The sequence below is a fragment of the Thalassophryne amazonica genome, chromosome 10 (assembly GCF_902500255.1).
Source record: "Thalassophryne amazonica chromosome 10, fThaAma1.1, whole genome shotgun sequence".
Lineage (NCBI taxonomy): Eukaryota > Metazoa > Chordata > Actinopteri > Batrachoidiformes > Batrachoididae > Thalassophryne > Thalassophryne amazonica.
The window spans coordinates 63,403,672-63,418,495 of record NC_047112.1 but is presented as its reverse complement, the minus strand read 5'-3'; the positions used below and the strand labels follow the sequence as shown (position 1 = coordinate 63,418,495).

The window sequence follows — 14,824 nt, the reverse complement described above, 5'->3', positions numbered from 1 at the left end:
TATTTTTTAATAATATAACAATATGAGTGTAGGAATGACAATCCAGCCCTTATGTATATGTGGCAACAGACAGATAGTTCAAATGATTATATAAAGTGCTGTTCTGGAAGGCAGAATTCATGTTGTGGATCAGTGGCAGCTGGTGGAAATAACCGCACATGTGAGTCAATGCACGCCATTTACATGGACTGACCAGTTTACTGTTCTGATATATTCAATCATCTTTACACTTATATTTATTCCCCCTTTTGACAGTTTTCTGTTATAAATCAATATACAGTATATGGCTTGTTTAACGTAATACACTGATACAGCAGCCTTATGATTCATAAGGTTTTCACAGTTGCCTCTCAATCTAAAACATTGATAACTCAGAGACATGAATGCCACTGACAAGCTAAGTCAATGTCTCTACAACATGATGATACAAAATGGCAGCCTCCATGAGAGTGCCTGCTCACGTGGAATTACGTAGGGTTCATTCTAAGATTATGAATAACACTGATTCCTACTGTAGGTAATTCTACACTAATGAACAGATGATTATGAATGCTGCATTCATTTTAAGATATAAAGACCCCTAAATCTTACAGACCACAGCTGTAAGTCTTCAGCATGTCCAAAGTAGACTTCCATCATCTTTTTTTTCATTATGATTTAATAATCCTAAATAGCTGTGTTGTCCCAACTTATTCTGGCTGGCAATGGGACAAGCTGCATGAGATGAGATTAAGTGGCAGGCACGCAAGGCATTATGGGTAACATCTGCGAGGGACAGCGTTTCTTGGGTATAAAGGTGACACAAAATCAGCATGAGGCCCCTCACTATCAGAAGCAGAGAGCGAGATGGGGGAAAGAGAGGGAGAGAAAACAGACAGACAGCTCATCGGAGGAAGTGTGATACGGGCTGGCCAATAATGACACAATTGCCAAACACAACTGACAAGACACATGGAGAGTGGAAGAAGGAATGTGGGAGAAAGGGAGAGAGAAAAAGAGAGGATACAGGGAGGAGACAAGCAGCAGCGGGGAGAGGGTGTGATGTGACAGGCCAGTAGTGCCAGTAACTTCCAGAGAAAGGCCAGCGGCAGCGGCGAGGTGCTGTCTCCCACAGAGAGAGAGAGAGAGAGAGAGAGAGAGAGAGAGGAGAGAGAGAGAGAGAGAGAGAGAGGAGAGAGAGAGAGAGAGAGGAGAGAGAGAGAGAGAGAGAGAGAGAGATGGACAGGCAGGGGGCCCACACCCAACCTCACCAGTCACCAGCACCCTTGGGCATTGCATCATGCAATATTTATTCCCAGCTAGTAAACCAGCCAGGCAGTCAAACCGCAGGGATCCACCCCAAAGGTGCTTCTCCTTCTCCCTACAACAATCTGCCCCACAACTGCACCTCCTTGTCTTATAGACAGGTCTGTCTGTCAAACTCTGCCGTGACAATCACAATGTGATGTGAGTGGGCTTCTTCACCAACCCTCCCACTCACTCAAAGAGCAAATGCGCCATTAAAAATGCACATGGTACCAGCTCATCTCATTTACCTAATGCATATGCATCATACCTCTGGGACAGAGAGAAACGATACAGCAAGTGATACAGATATGCATATACAATTCAGCTTCCTTCAGGAGGAGGCTGGTAGGAGTTTGTTCCCTGGTGCAGCACAGAATACAGAACCTTAGGAACGTGTGAAGCAGATGTAGGACTCGCTGAAATACACACCCATATGGATGCAGGTTAGACAGCTACACACTCGAAACGTCTCCACATCCATTGCCAACTAAATATGTTGATTCAGAAGTGTTAAATGAACATGGACAAATGTAACATAACAGAAAATTTACAAATTTCCAGCAGAAAAACTGGGCACTGAAGAAATATCGATTAAAACCTCTGCTAGAAATATGTACAGACTGAAAAAAATCATTAAGCTGAAACAATGACACATCATCAGCTGCTGGGAAATTAGTGCAATATCAAACGTGTAGAGCAGTGCTCCTTCAGAGTCAAATTAATCATTAGAGCTTTTATCTGACGACTTCTGTGTGCAGCCCAATTATACTTAATTTTGCAATTACCAATTTTGGAATAAATTAACCCCTTTGGCAATTGCAGTGTTAATGATGCTGTGCCCTTGCATATACAAGAAAAACAAAAGTACAAGCCTATTTTAGTGTAGCTTCTCTTTCAAAAAACATCCACAAGTTCTCTGGGGCATATGAATGATCCTCTTTGTTTTAAGCCTATTCCAACAGACACAGAGGCAAAAAAAACCTTCCAGGAAGAAATCGATGGTCTGACGTTGGTGGGCAGTACTGAAATCCAACAATGACCAGATCTGAATTACATCAAACCAAGACAGACATGCAGCGAGACCATACTATGCCTGCCTTCAGAGATCTGATCAATAGAAACAATTCAACATTCACCCGTTGCTGCGTGCCTTAGTGCTGCTAGGCTCTGACCATCAAAGAATGTGACAAATGAGAGGCACAACCTGGCTGATAAATGGTTTAAAAAACAGTCTATAAAGAGCTCTCATAGGTCAAGGTGTTAAAGTATGTGATGTACTTTCAATGGAAATGTGAAAGAATATTATCATGTCATGGTCTGCCTCTGTCTACCTCTTCACAACCGGTTCTGTTCCTTGCTCCCAGCATTTAAGTCCATCACCTGTAACAGTCCCGTCTGGACCCCTAACCATAACATTATCAGATTTTATATAAACTCCTACCTATCAATTAACCATTTGTAAAACTCCATTTATGTACACCTGTTAATTTAAATACATTACCCATTGCATATGTGATTGGGCAACATGTGCAGTACAAAGTATAGTAAAAAGGAATAATTAGCAATACAAATTATGCTCACGTGTGCCGTCTACCTGTGGTTGAAACACTGGTATGACTGCTTGCTGTCCTTGCAGTTGTGTGTCCATATCCACAGCGTTAGGAGCTTGATCCGTTACACCTCTGAGAACAAAAAAAACAAATACACCTTCTGTTTAGGCTTCTTATAGTTGACAAACAAAGCAGTCTGCAGTCTTCAGCTAAGACAATCCACCACCACCACCCCCCCCCCCCAAAAAAAAAAAACAGCTACTTACTTGCTACAAAAAATAAAAAACAACAAGAACAACAATGACCTTCATCAACCAGACTACTCCTCTGTATTGTTCAGCACCCATACTGTTGAGTACTGCTCGGTGCAACTGATTGGTTGGTGTCAAGTTTCAGCAGAACTGGATCCCAGGTCAGGGTTGTGTATTTGACACTCCTTTGTTGTTCTCAAGCTGCAGTAGCATAGCTGAGCTGCAGAAGGCAACAATATTAATATGAACAAAGCCGGGATAATAGCTAATAATGACAACACTTTGCATTTCCTTGGCTGGTGTCCAGGTAAGATTTCATGGGAATAACTAGTTATACTGGGGTTTAAGTAGTTCCAATTCATTTTTTTGTTTTATCAGAAACTATAGGTCATTCAGAGGTGAATGTGTTCAGTATAGTTCATATCATGGTTTTGTTTAATTGCATGTTCTGGCACGTAGCCTAGAAACAAGCTAATTGCGCAAGATGCTCTCTTGGCTTATCACCAGACTCAGACAATGTCATATGAACTGTTACCTGAATGAATAATTTAAACAATTTTTTAAAAACACAATTAAAAAAATTATTTTCACACATGCAGTTAGTTTGATTTCAGTCTCTCCACAACATTTCTATGTTACAAGTACATAATGTCTGATAGATGCTCAGTGATCTTGTAATGCAATTCAACACTGACAGTATTCCAAAAGTGAGAGTATTCCAACAGCTAACTAATTTAATGTAATTTTTAATTTAATTAACAGCTAATTTAATCATACTTTACACAGGACAAAATACATACATATCAACCATATTTCTTTCTCAAGTAATGTCACACAAATAAACCATGGCTTTGCTTACATACCGTACAACATACAAAACAAGAGTCATCAGGAGAGGACATATCCCCCCAATCCCCACAAATCAGTAATACTAACTGCTGGGGGAACACCAAAGACAGTATCTTGAATATCTCACTATGACCTTGAAACTGATCCCAAGGTGACTGTAATCGACTGGTGTCGGGGGACCACCCAAGTACATCCTTTTGCTAAATATGAATAAAACTGGTCATCTGATTCTTGAGATTTCACACTAACAAGTGCGGCAATGACAATTTATTGAATATCTCGCTGTGACCTTGAAATTGAGCACAAATTCACCGTAAGCAACTCATGCCAGGGAGATCACCCAAGTCCACCCTTATGCTAAATATGAATGAAATTGGTCAACTGGTTCTTGAAACATCACGCTAATAAGTGAAAAACAGACAGATGGATGGACAGACGGACATGCTGTCCAAGGGGATAATTAAAGGGTAAATTCAATTGCAGAAAACCTAGTCATATTACAATGCTTAGCAAGCAAGAATCTGGTGCAAAACTAAACTCTGACAATCGCTTTCCTAGGAAATAACCCCTTTTTTGAGAAGTCAGTTTAGGAATGAATGAATAAAACAGCGAAAACAGACCAGCTGTAGCTGGAGTTTAAAAAAAGAAAGAAAAAAAAAAGCAAAGATAAAACGATATAATGGAATGATATATGGAATTTCGGCTAGATTACAGTGGATCTGTCCAGACAGACTGTGCTAGTCTGTCATATTTAAAGTGCAGGTGACACGTAATACATGAATATTTTCATGAATATTTAAGACTAAAATTAAACAACAGTTTGAAATTCATCCTTTCCTGGTGCGCAGTTCTTGAAGAGACAAATATTTGGATTTTGAACTGCACGCCACTAAAAAAAAAAACAGGAACTTCCCAGCGTGCCGACATTGGACCATTAATTTATGGCTTAATTTATGGATTTTTACAGGCTACCGACATACCTGTTTCCATCAAGTGGATCAGGTCGGAGCTGCATCGTGTTTTCTGTGTCAGAACGGTTATTCTCGCCAGCAGAATCTTTTTCAATTGGCAGATGGAAACACTTATACTGATGAGCACACACGCAGACTGGAGTGCGGATTCTCCACTCCACACGGAGGCAGAACTGACTATTTTCACTTTGTTTTATTTGATTTTATTGTTTTTGGATCATGGGAATTTTGTCGCATGCAGACTGAAATGTTAGGAGCAGATGAGGTGCTACGAGTCTTAACTTGAAGCGCAAAGCGGCCCGCCGTGGAACAAGAGGATCCATTCACAGGAGAGACTCAAACCATCAGACGCAGACACAAAGAACAGATTACACCTGCAGTGGACCGTGCCGGTCGTGGATCAGTACAGCAGAGACTCGGACCATCGTGGACTTTTCTTCTGCCAGGACAATTAATTAAATTATTTTCACGTTTTCATCAAAATGAAGATGATCTCACTGAAATGGACAGGTAAGACTACACTATTTTCTCCTTGTGCAAATAGTTTTAATATTTAATAACATGTTATGCTATTCAAGAAGGAAACAATATTTATTTTTAAAAAGATGATATTTTCAGTCCCTCATGACATTTTTCAGATTTGAATGTACCTTTTTCTCAGAAAAAAAAAAAAATCAGGAATAAAAAAAATCCACACCATCACTAAAACAATTTTTTTTAATCAGCTGATTAGACCAAAGCGCTGGTGTCCCCCACAGCTTATTTAGACACACGTTCAGACTGGACTTTAAAAAAAAAAAAAGCTCCACACTAGGAAAAAAAATCGTCTGAAAACAGCTCAACCTCTGCCGTGTTTGCAATTGATTTGGGCTTCAATCAGCAGGTGCCGTTCTGGTGAAGACATAGCAATAATATGGCCGCGGCTTAGGACTTAAATAGAGCGCAAGCTTCATACAGCTGTAGTTTATGCGCACTTATCATCGACTTTTATTGTTCAGGATCTTTTAAAATATCAACATTTCATCATTTTTAGTGATTATTTGTGCACATTTTTGGTGTCACCTACACTTTAAACATGATTTATATCACAGGGCGTATGTATAGACAATTAGAGAAGCATATATAAGGGCATGCACACACACCACACTAGAAGAAGAAGGGCCTTCATTGTCGTTGTACATACATACATACACTCAACAAAAATATAAATGCAACACTTTTGGTTTTGCTCCCATTTTGTATGAGATGAACTCAAAGATCTAAAACTTTTTCCACATACACAATATCACCATTTCCCTCAAATATTGTTCACAAACCAGTCTAAATCTGTGATAGTGAGCACTTCTCCTTTGCTGAGATAATCCATCCCACCTCACAGGTGTGCCATATCAAGATGCTGATTAGACACCATGATTAGTGCACAGGTGTGCCTTAGACTGTCCACAATAAAAGGCCACTCTGAAAGGTGCAGGTTTGTTTTATTGGGGGGGATACCAGTCAGTATCTGGTGTGACCACCATTTGCCTCATGCAGTGCAACACATCTCCTTTGCATAGAGTTGATCAGGTTGTCAATTGTGGCCTGTGGAATGTTGGTCCACTCCTCTTCAATGGCTGTGGGAAGTTGCTGGATATTGGCAGGAACTGGTACACGCTGTCGTATACGCCGGTCCAGAGCATCCCAAACATGCTCAATGGGTGACATGTCCGGTGAGTATGCCGGCCATGCAAGAACTGGGACATTTTCACCTTCCAAGAATTGTGTACAGATCCTTGCAACATGGGGCCATGCATTATCCTGCTGCAACATGAGGTGATGTTCTTGGATGTATGGCACAACAACGGGCCTCCGGATCTCGTCACGGTATCTCTGTGTATTCAAAATGCCATCAATAAAATGCACCTGTGTTCTTCGTCCATAACAGACGCCTGCCCATACCATAACCCCACCGCCACCATGGGCCACTCGATCCACAACATTGACATCAGAAAACCGCTCACCCACACGACGCCACACACGCTGTCTGCCATCTGCCCTGGACAGTGTGAACCGGGATTCATCCGTGAAGAGAACACCTCTCCAACGTGCCAAACACCAGCGAATGTGAGCATTTGCCCACTCAAGTCGGTTACGACGACGAACTGGAGTCAGGTCGAGACCCCGATGAGGACGACGAACATGCAGATGAGCTTCCCTGAGACGTTTCTGACAGTTTGTGCAGAAATTCTTTGGTTATGCAAACCGATCGTTTCAGCAGCTGTCCGAGTGGCTGGTCTCAGACGATCTTGGAGGTGAACATGCTGGATGTGGAGGTCCTGGGCTGGTGTGGTTACACGTGGTCTGTGGTTGTGAGGCTGCTTGGATGTACTGCCAAATTCTCTGAAACACCTTTGGAGACGGCTTATGGTAGAGAAATGAACATTCAATACACGAGCAACAGCTCTGGTTGACATTCCTGCTGTCAGCATGCCAATTGCACGCTCCCTCAAATCTTGCGACATCTGTGGCATTGTGCTGTGTGATAAAACTGCACCTTTCAGAGTGGCCTTTTATTGTGGGCAGTCTAAGGCACACCTGTGCACTAATCATGGTGTCTAATCAGCATCTTGATATGGCACACCTGTGAGGTGGGATGGATTATCTCAGCAAAGGAGAAGTGCTCACTATCACAGATTTAGACTGGTTTGTGAACAATATTTGAGGGAAATGGTGATATTGTGTATGTGGAAAAAGTTTTAGATCTTTGAGTTCATCTCATACAAAATGGGAGCAAAACCAAAAGTGTTGCGTTTATATTTTTGTTGAGTACAACTAAATTTATCCTCTACATTTAAATGGTGTTAATCACAATTAGACACAATCCAACCACAAGGAGCAGCGGGCAGTGACAGTCCAGTGCTGGAGGACCAACTCCAAACGTAGTGATGCTACTACCTTGGTCAGGGGCAGACAAAGGATCAGACCCAAACCAGAGTGCCTGGAGGAAACGCATGCAAACACAGAGAGAACACGCAAACTCCATATAGAAAGGACCGGGAAGCAATTCCAGGACCTTACAGTTGTAAGACAACAGTGCTAAACAGTAAGCCACCATGCCGTCATAAGTCCTGGTAAACAGCCACGCAGGTGGACAACCAGTCCATCTGCGCACACAAACGTAGCCACCGTTCTGACACAACCAGGTGATACTTGGCCGTCTTCTTTGCCTTTTGCAGGTGCTGACTGAGTAGTTGACTGCTTGCATATAAATGACTAAGGATGTAAAAACTTTGACTTGTACATTTGGAAGGTGCTAATACAGACACACACACACACACACACGCTGGTAATGGTGAAAATGAAAATACCAGAAAGTATTAACGAGCAGATGTTGCTGAAGAAAGGAGGGGGGACATCACACTTTTGCTTATCCAGTTGCTAGAAATCAGATAAAAATATTGTGATCATGATTGGTCTACAGATTCAGAATCTGATGTTTGGAATTATGATTCTCCCACTATCCATTATCTTGGTCAAACATCATCTTATTTGCACTGTGCAGGCACACATATAGTACACAAATACAGACAGACAAGCCAACACATAAAATGTCCAAACAAAGCCAAAAGGACACAAAAAAAAACCCAAAACATTTGCATGTTTCCCCCCAAATAAATGGCCGTCTGTCAACGGACCTGTCAGTCTTTCATTTGTGTACTTGTGTATTACAGTCTTCCATGTCTGTTGGCTCTGAAAACTAGACAAGCACACTAGCCGTTCCCTTGCCAATTACTAAAAAAAAAAAAAAAAAACTCCTGGTACAACAGGGAGGACAGTGGTGAGAAGCCAACTCCCTGCTTACATCCTCAGATCCAGTCACAAAAGGTTAATAATGCTAATTATACATCTGCACTATGTTTATATGCATACTGCTGAATGTGTGTGTGTGGGGGGGGGGGGGGGGGGGGGGTAGCTTTCTATGTATATCTGAAGAGATATGTGCATGAATACACACTAGCAGGCAGGAATTTTGTGAATACAGAGGTTGTTTATTACCTATTAATTCAGCTCCTCTTTCCGGGGGTTCGCTGGCCTTCAAGTGAGCTTTGAAGATCATGAAAATAAGTGTTTGCACAACACTATTTCTCATGGGATTGCACACTCTATACTGGGAATATTGTTTTCTAAAATTATCATTAACAGCTTTTTCATATATCTTAAATCAATTCAAATGTAAAGAATGTTTGTAGGTTATAAAGACTTAAAAGCACCAATGCTGTAGGCAAAAACAAGCAAGCAAACCAAAAAAAAGGAACTGCAATTCTATTGTATTGCCTGTTTGATCTGGATTCTTTTGCCTCATGTTTTAACTGAATCAGTGAGAAGCTTAGCTATTGCCTTGACTGTAGTTGAGGTGTGGCTTTGGTTGTGTTGTCTAGATGCACCTTTGACCCAAATGCACACTTTTGAATCATACTTGCTGACTACATGTGCTGCTGCTTCTATCGTATCTGCCTTGGGGGAAGTGGGATGTGTTCAACCCCAGCCACCGTTCAGGGTTCAGTCAAACAAAACTAATCACAGTATGTGGTTAATCATGCAATTAAACCCACTAACTGAAAAAAGCAACATATTTAATTTTAAAGGGACCTCTTAATTTTTTGAAAATAACACTGGCATTCTAAGTGTTAAATAAAAGTAATTTTTACAGTTATTTTCAAAATTCATATTTTCTATGAATACTTACCACACTAAACAAATTTGCAAAAAAAAAAAAATAAGTGGCCGATCGAAGTGTGATGTGAGAGTATGGGGTAATGCGTTTACAATACAGCAGGAAGCCATAAGCTATGCACTGCTTTCTCTTTTACACGGACGCCAAACAGAGTAAATTAACATTTTTTAGACTTTATTTTATTTTTGTCTTGGTGGATCATGAGATTTATTTTCATCGTGGGAAGAGTCAAATGATGGCTGTGATAAACGCTGACGTGACATTAATGAATGAGGCGCTGTGACGCTTTCAACTTTTAAAAATAGAACGTAATGCTTAAAATACCCTCGGCCATATGAGCATTGTGTTCTTCACAATTTGCAGCTGTTTAATTAATTAAGATCCTACTGTCTTAGGTAGAATTTGTACATGTTCAAATCAAATCATCATTTCTTCATGTTGTGCAAATCAAGTACTATTTGTTGATCACCCTCTGTGCATTTGTAGTTATTAATGACACAAATATAACTGCAAGCTAACGTCCACAAAATGTCTTGTAAATCCCTCCAGAGGTGTTATTAGGTTACAAAACAGCATTTTCAGTTTTAGAGGTGTTTATTTCTCTCTAGCTTTTACATAATATACAAGAAACGAAGCTGTTAGCAAGTAGCTACACCAGGAAGTGACGTCACCATGCTAACTTTGGCAAAATGTGTTGTAAATAGGATTAGAGGTGTTACAAGGTGGCAAAAACAGCGGGTTTTTTTAATAAGTGTTTATTTCTCACTAGCTTTTACATAATATATGAGAAACGTATACACACAAACACACAAAACAAAGCAGTTTTGAAGAGACGAGCGACTGACGTCACGGTGGAAATCTACTGTGATTGGCTGTCACCCACGTCACTCAAAAACTAAATGAATCTCAAAATGTGACAAAAGAAAATGTGACTTTTTAACCTCTTAAAATACATCAAGGTTAGCCATCTTTGAACTTGTCCAAGGTCTGTGTCCCAAGAATGTTCCCTGTGAATTTCAAGAGTCTGGCAGAAATAGGACTGGACTTACGCTGAGGGCAGACAGACGGACAAACTCGTCATGATGTCACGTAAGATGCGGCAAGGGGGTGGAGATTTTCACTCTGATTTTTTTCCCGAGGAAAGCTGAGTGATCGCCATGTTGGATTTGCGTAGATAAACCAAGAAGCTTTTTTCAGCTACTTTTCAAAATAATGCGAGCCGAGGGATGTCTGACGACTTGGTGGGATATCCTTTGAACCGCAGCAGCTCACACAGAGCAGCCGGGGTTCAAGCCTCATCCCTGGGCAGACCAAAGCAAGCAGCCAGGGTGATGGAACAAATCTACTCAGTCCGAAATTCCTCACTTTTGGATATTTAAAAACGCCCAGTTTAAGCAACGGAGCTTACTTCTGCAAATTTGTCTGAGGTGAGAATAATTTTAAATAAATTGTGGTGTGCACTTCTGATGGTTTAATGATCGGCTGATGTTAGCGTAGCCTTTTAGCTGCAGAATCACAGTCCAGCTGAGTGAATGTTTTAACTTCTAAATAATTATTTTTTATTTATTTTTGTTTTACCAAATAAAGCTGCAGCGTTTTTGCTACTTTTAAGAGGGTTGAGAGGGTTTTGAGGGGGTTCGTTTTTTTGTTTGTTTGTTTTTGTGTGTGTGTGTGTGTGTGTGTGTGTGTGTGTGTGTGTGTGTGTGTGTGTGTGTGTGTGTGTGTGTGTGTGTGTGTGTGTGTGTGTGTGTGTGTGTGTGTGTGTGTGTGTGTGTGTGTGTGTGTGTTTCTGTATATTTTAAGATATCTTTTTTTATTTGTCCCACAATCAGGAATATTTGATGTGCAGGCACACTTCAAAAACACCAAAACCTGAAGTCCAGTCTGAAGAAAAAATCTCTGCTCTTCAAAATGGGACAAAAGTGTCTTTGAAAGCTCCACCAGACATCGAAGCTGCAGAGGAGACTTTGGTTAAATGTCCTGAGAATCCAGCAAACCAACACCTGTTTATATGATCCTATAAAAAAAAAAAAAAAAAAAACTATTTTAATATTTTTAAAAAGCTGTTTCAATTTATATTTTAACATTAAATAAATGGATCATTAAACATGTCTGTGAAGTCCAAAGTTCTGTCGAAAGACATTTGCACAGGTAGAAGAAGCCCTGCCCTGATTGTGCATAATTTTAAAACATTCACAATCACTAGAACAGTCAAATTCATATTTTAGAAATCGCTCTGTCGTGATTGCAACATTCAAAGCAATCACACAGTTAACGAGGACGTAATTAAATGTTGAAATAACTAAATTAAAAAGTGATTTCATCATGAGGTTTATGTCGCATTAACAACCACACTGCAGTCATTGTTAAATTATCTCCTGTTGCATTTATAATAAACATTTGTATTTATTTACAGTGTGTGTTTTTTGGGTTGAAATGAGATATGAATAATCTATGAGACTTTAAAAAATGTAGACATTTCTATGCTATTTAATTTGTCTAAAAATAAATGCCCAAGGTTCCTTATCTTAAACAAGAAATAATCTAATGTGAAATAACAGGTAAGTTATGGTTTTAATTTACAGATGAAGAAAGGTTTTGAAAGAATCTTTTATTATTATTATTTTAGTATTTTAATTACAAGTGTTCTAAACTTTTTTTTATAGCAATCAAATTAATTTTGAGGTTAAAAAAAAACATTTGCAAGGATTTTTCTTCAGAAAACTGCTCTATAAATGAGCAGTCCAGTGTTACGTTTCTGTTTTGTAGAGATCAGTGGTTTCTGCACTGATCTGTTTTGTAGAGATCAGTGGTTTCTGCCACTAGTCTTCCGTATTTGGGAACAACGCGTCGTTCATATTGAACAGCACAAAGCTATGTCACAGTTCAAAGCGGAGAAAGTTGGATTGGGTTGAACTTTGACCGCGTCAGCCTGTCGACAAGCGGCAATGCGCGCTCCCGGCAGAAGCGTCGGTTCAGCTCGGCTTTTGGCGCGACGCTTATGACGCCTCTAAAAAGCAACGCGTCTAATTGAAAATAAGGTTTTAGACCAGTTCCTGGCACCGCTGGTGCTCCAAAAGCGTCCAGTGTGAAAGGCCCTTAAGACTTTATATTTGAATTTATATTATGTCCTCAGCTAGACTGATAAATAGTCTACTTTTGAAACTCACCACTTGTAAAGACTTGCCCCAGTTCTCGGTTGTCTCTGTGCTCACTGCAACAACTGGCTTTGGTTATCTTCACTGGTTTCCGGCGTATCTTGATCCTGTTTCCGGTGCTCATGTTAGCTGTGGTTCACCCCAAGTTTACACACTTACTGAAGACAAATAACGTTGGAACAGCAGTGTCTTTCAAGTTTTTTTTGTTTTTTTTTGGTTTTGAACCCATTCTCAGCGGGACAAATGTGGTATTGTGGGTAGCCGTCACATTAGTGGCTGCGACTATAAGTGAGTGAATCAGACTTTATTTTTAGACAAGCATATAAACAGCTGGACAAGCATACCCAGACATAGACGCTGTTTGTGACAGTCGTGCTGAACGGACCTGAATTTTGTGATAACTTTTGTGGCAAGTCACGGAGTGTCCATGAATAACGCCATGTTAGAACATAAGGATGCTCATAGGTGTACATGGTACCAGAGCACCCAAAGCCAAAGGGTGATACTTGATTTTGTGATCGTTTCATTTGATCTGAGGCTGCATGTTCTGGACACTCGAGTGAAGAGAGGGGCAGAGCTGTCAACTGATCACCATCTGGTTTTGACGGGGACCAGAGGGTGGGGAGGACTTTGGACAGACCTGGTAAGCTAATATGGATTTGCGGGTGAACTCAGAAAGTCTGGAGGAGCCCCCTGACCGAAAGCTCATCAACTCATACCTCCAGTGAAGCGTTTCTGGCATCCCTGTGGAGGTTGGGGGTACTGAACCAGAATGGGCAATGTTCAAAGCTTCCATTGCTGAAGCTGCAGTAGGGAGCTGTAGCTTGAAGGTCTTAGGCTTGAGGGCGGCAGCCCTCAAACACCGTAGTGGACACCGGTGGTCAGGGAAGCTGTCTGATTGAAGGTGTCGTTCCGGGATACATTATCTCGGAGGACTCCGGAGGCAGCTGCAAGGTACCGACAGGCCCGAAGGGCGACAGCCTCTGTTGCGAGGGACGCAAAGCAGCGGGTGTGGGAGGAGTTCTGAGTATCGATGGAGAAGGACTTATGGTCAGCACCAAGGTGCTTCTGGTCGCACATTAGACAACTGAGGAGAAGAACATGGGGAACCATCCAAACTGTCTAAAGTAAGGATGGGACTCTGTTGACCTGACGTGAGGAGGAACACCTTTGAGGAACTCCTGCATCAGACTGGAGCACCCTTTGATATCGAGGCAGAGCTGGAAGCTGATGCGGGATCATCATCAATTTCCCTGGTGGAAGTCACTGCGATAGTCAAACAATTCCACAGTGACAAAGCCCCAGGGATTGATGACATCTGTCCAGAAATGCTGAAGGCTCTGGGTGTGGGGGGACTATCTTGGATGAGACATCTCTTCAACATTGTGTTGAGGTCTGAGACGGTGCTTTAAGGAGTGGAAAACTGGGGTGGTGGTTCCACATTTTAAAAAGGGGACTAGAGCGTGTGCAGCAATTACAGTGGCATCACACTACTCAGCCTCCCTGGTAAAGTCTACTCCAGGGCGCTGGAAAAGAGGATTTGGACGATAATTGAACCTCAGATTGAAGAGGAACAGTGCGGGTTCTCTCCTGGCCGTGGAGCAGCCAACCAGCTCTTCACTCTCACAAGGATCCTGGAGGGGGCCTGGGAGTATGTCCATTCAGTCTACATGTGTTTATGGACTTGGCGAAGGTCTATGATCTGATACCCCAGAAGATACTGTGGGAGGTGCTGCAGAAGTATGGTGTGAGGGGGTCCCTTCTCAGGTCTATGCAATTTCTGTACTCACAAAGCGAGAGCTGTGTTCGGGTTTTCGACAATATGTCGAATTGTTACCAGTGGGGGTTGCCTACCGCCAGTGCTGTACCTTGTCAGCAATCTTGTATTCATAGACAGGATATCGAGGTGCAGTTGTTGGGGAAAGGGGTCTTCAGTCTCATCATGGTGGTGGCTGTGATGAGGATCAGCAGCTCTAAATCTGAGGTCATAATTCTCAGCAGGAAACCAATGGATTGCCTACTCTGGGTAGGGAATGAGGTCTTG

At 41.5% G+C, this 14,824-nt stretch overlaps 1 protein-coding gene across 1 annotated transcript in view; it reads right to left on the bottom strand.

Annotated features, from left to right (window-relative positions):
- The window catches only part of LOC117518877 (serine/threonine-protein kinase Nek7-like), a 268,541-nt gene that overhangs the window by 173,041 nt on the left and 80,676 nt on the right, over positions 1-14,824 (bottom strand). Inside the window, 1 exon segment of the mRNA XM_034180120.1 lies at positions 2,882-2,969. Within this exon segment, the coding sequence (XP_034036011.1) occupies positions 2,882-2,935 (54 nt within the window). The 5' untranslated portion in view covers positions 2,936-2,969.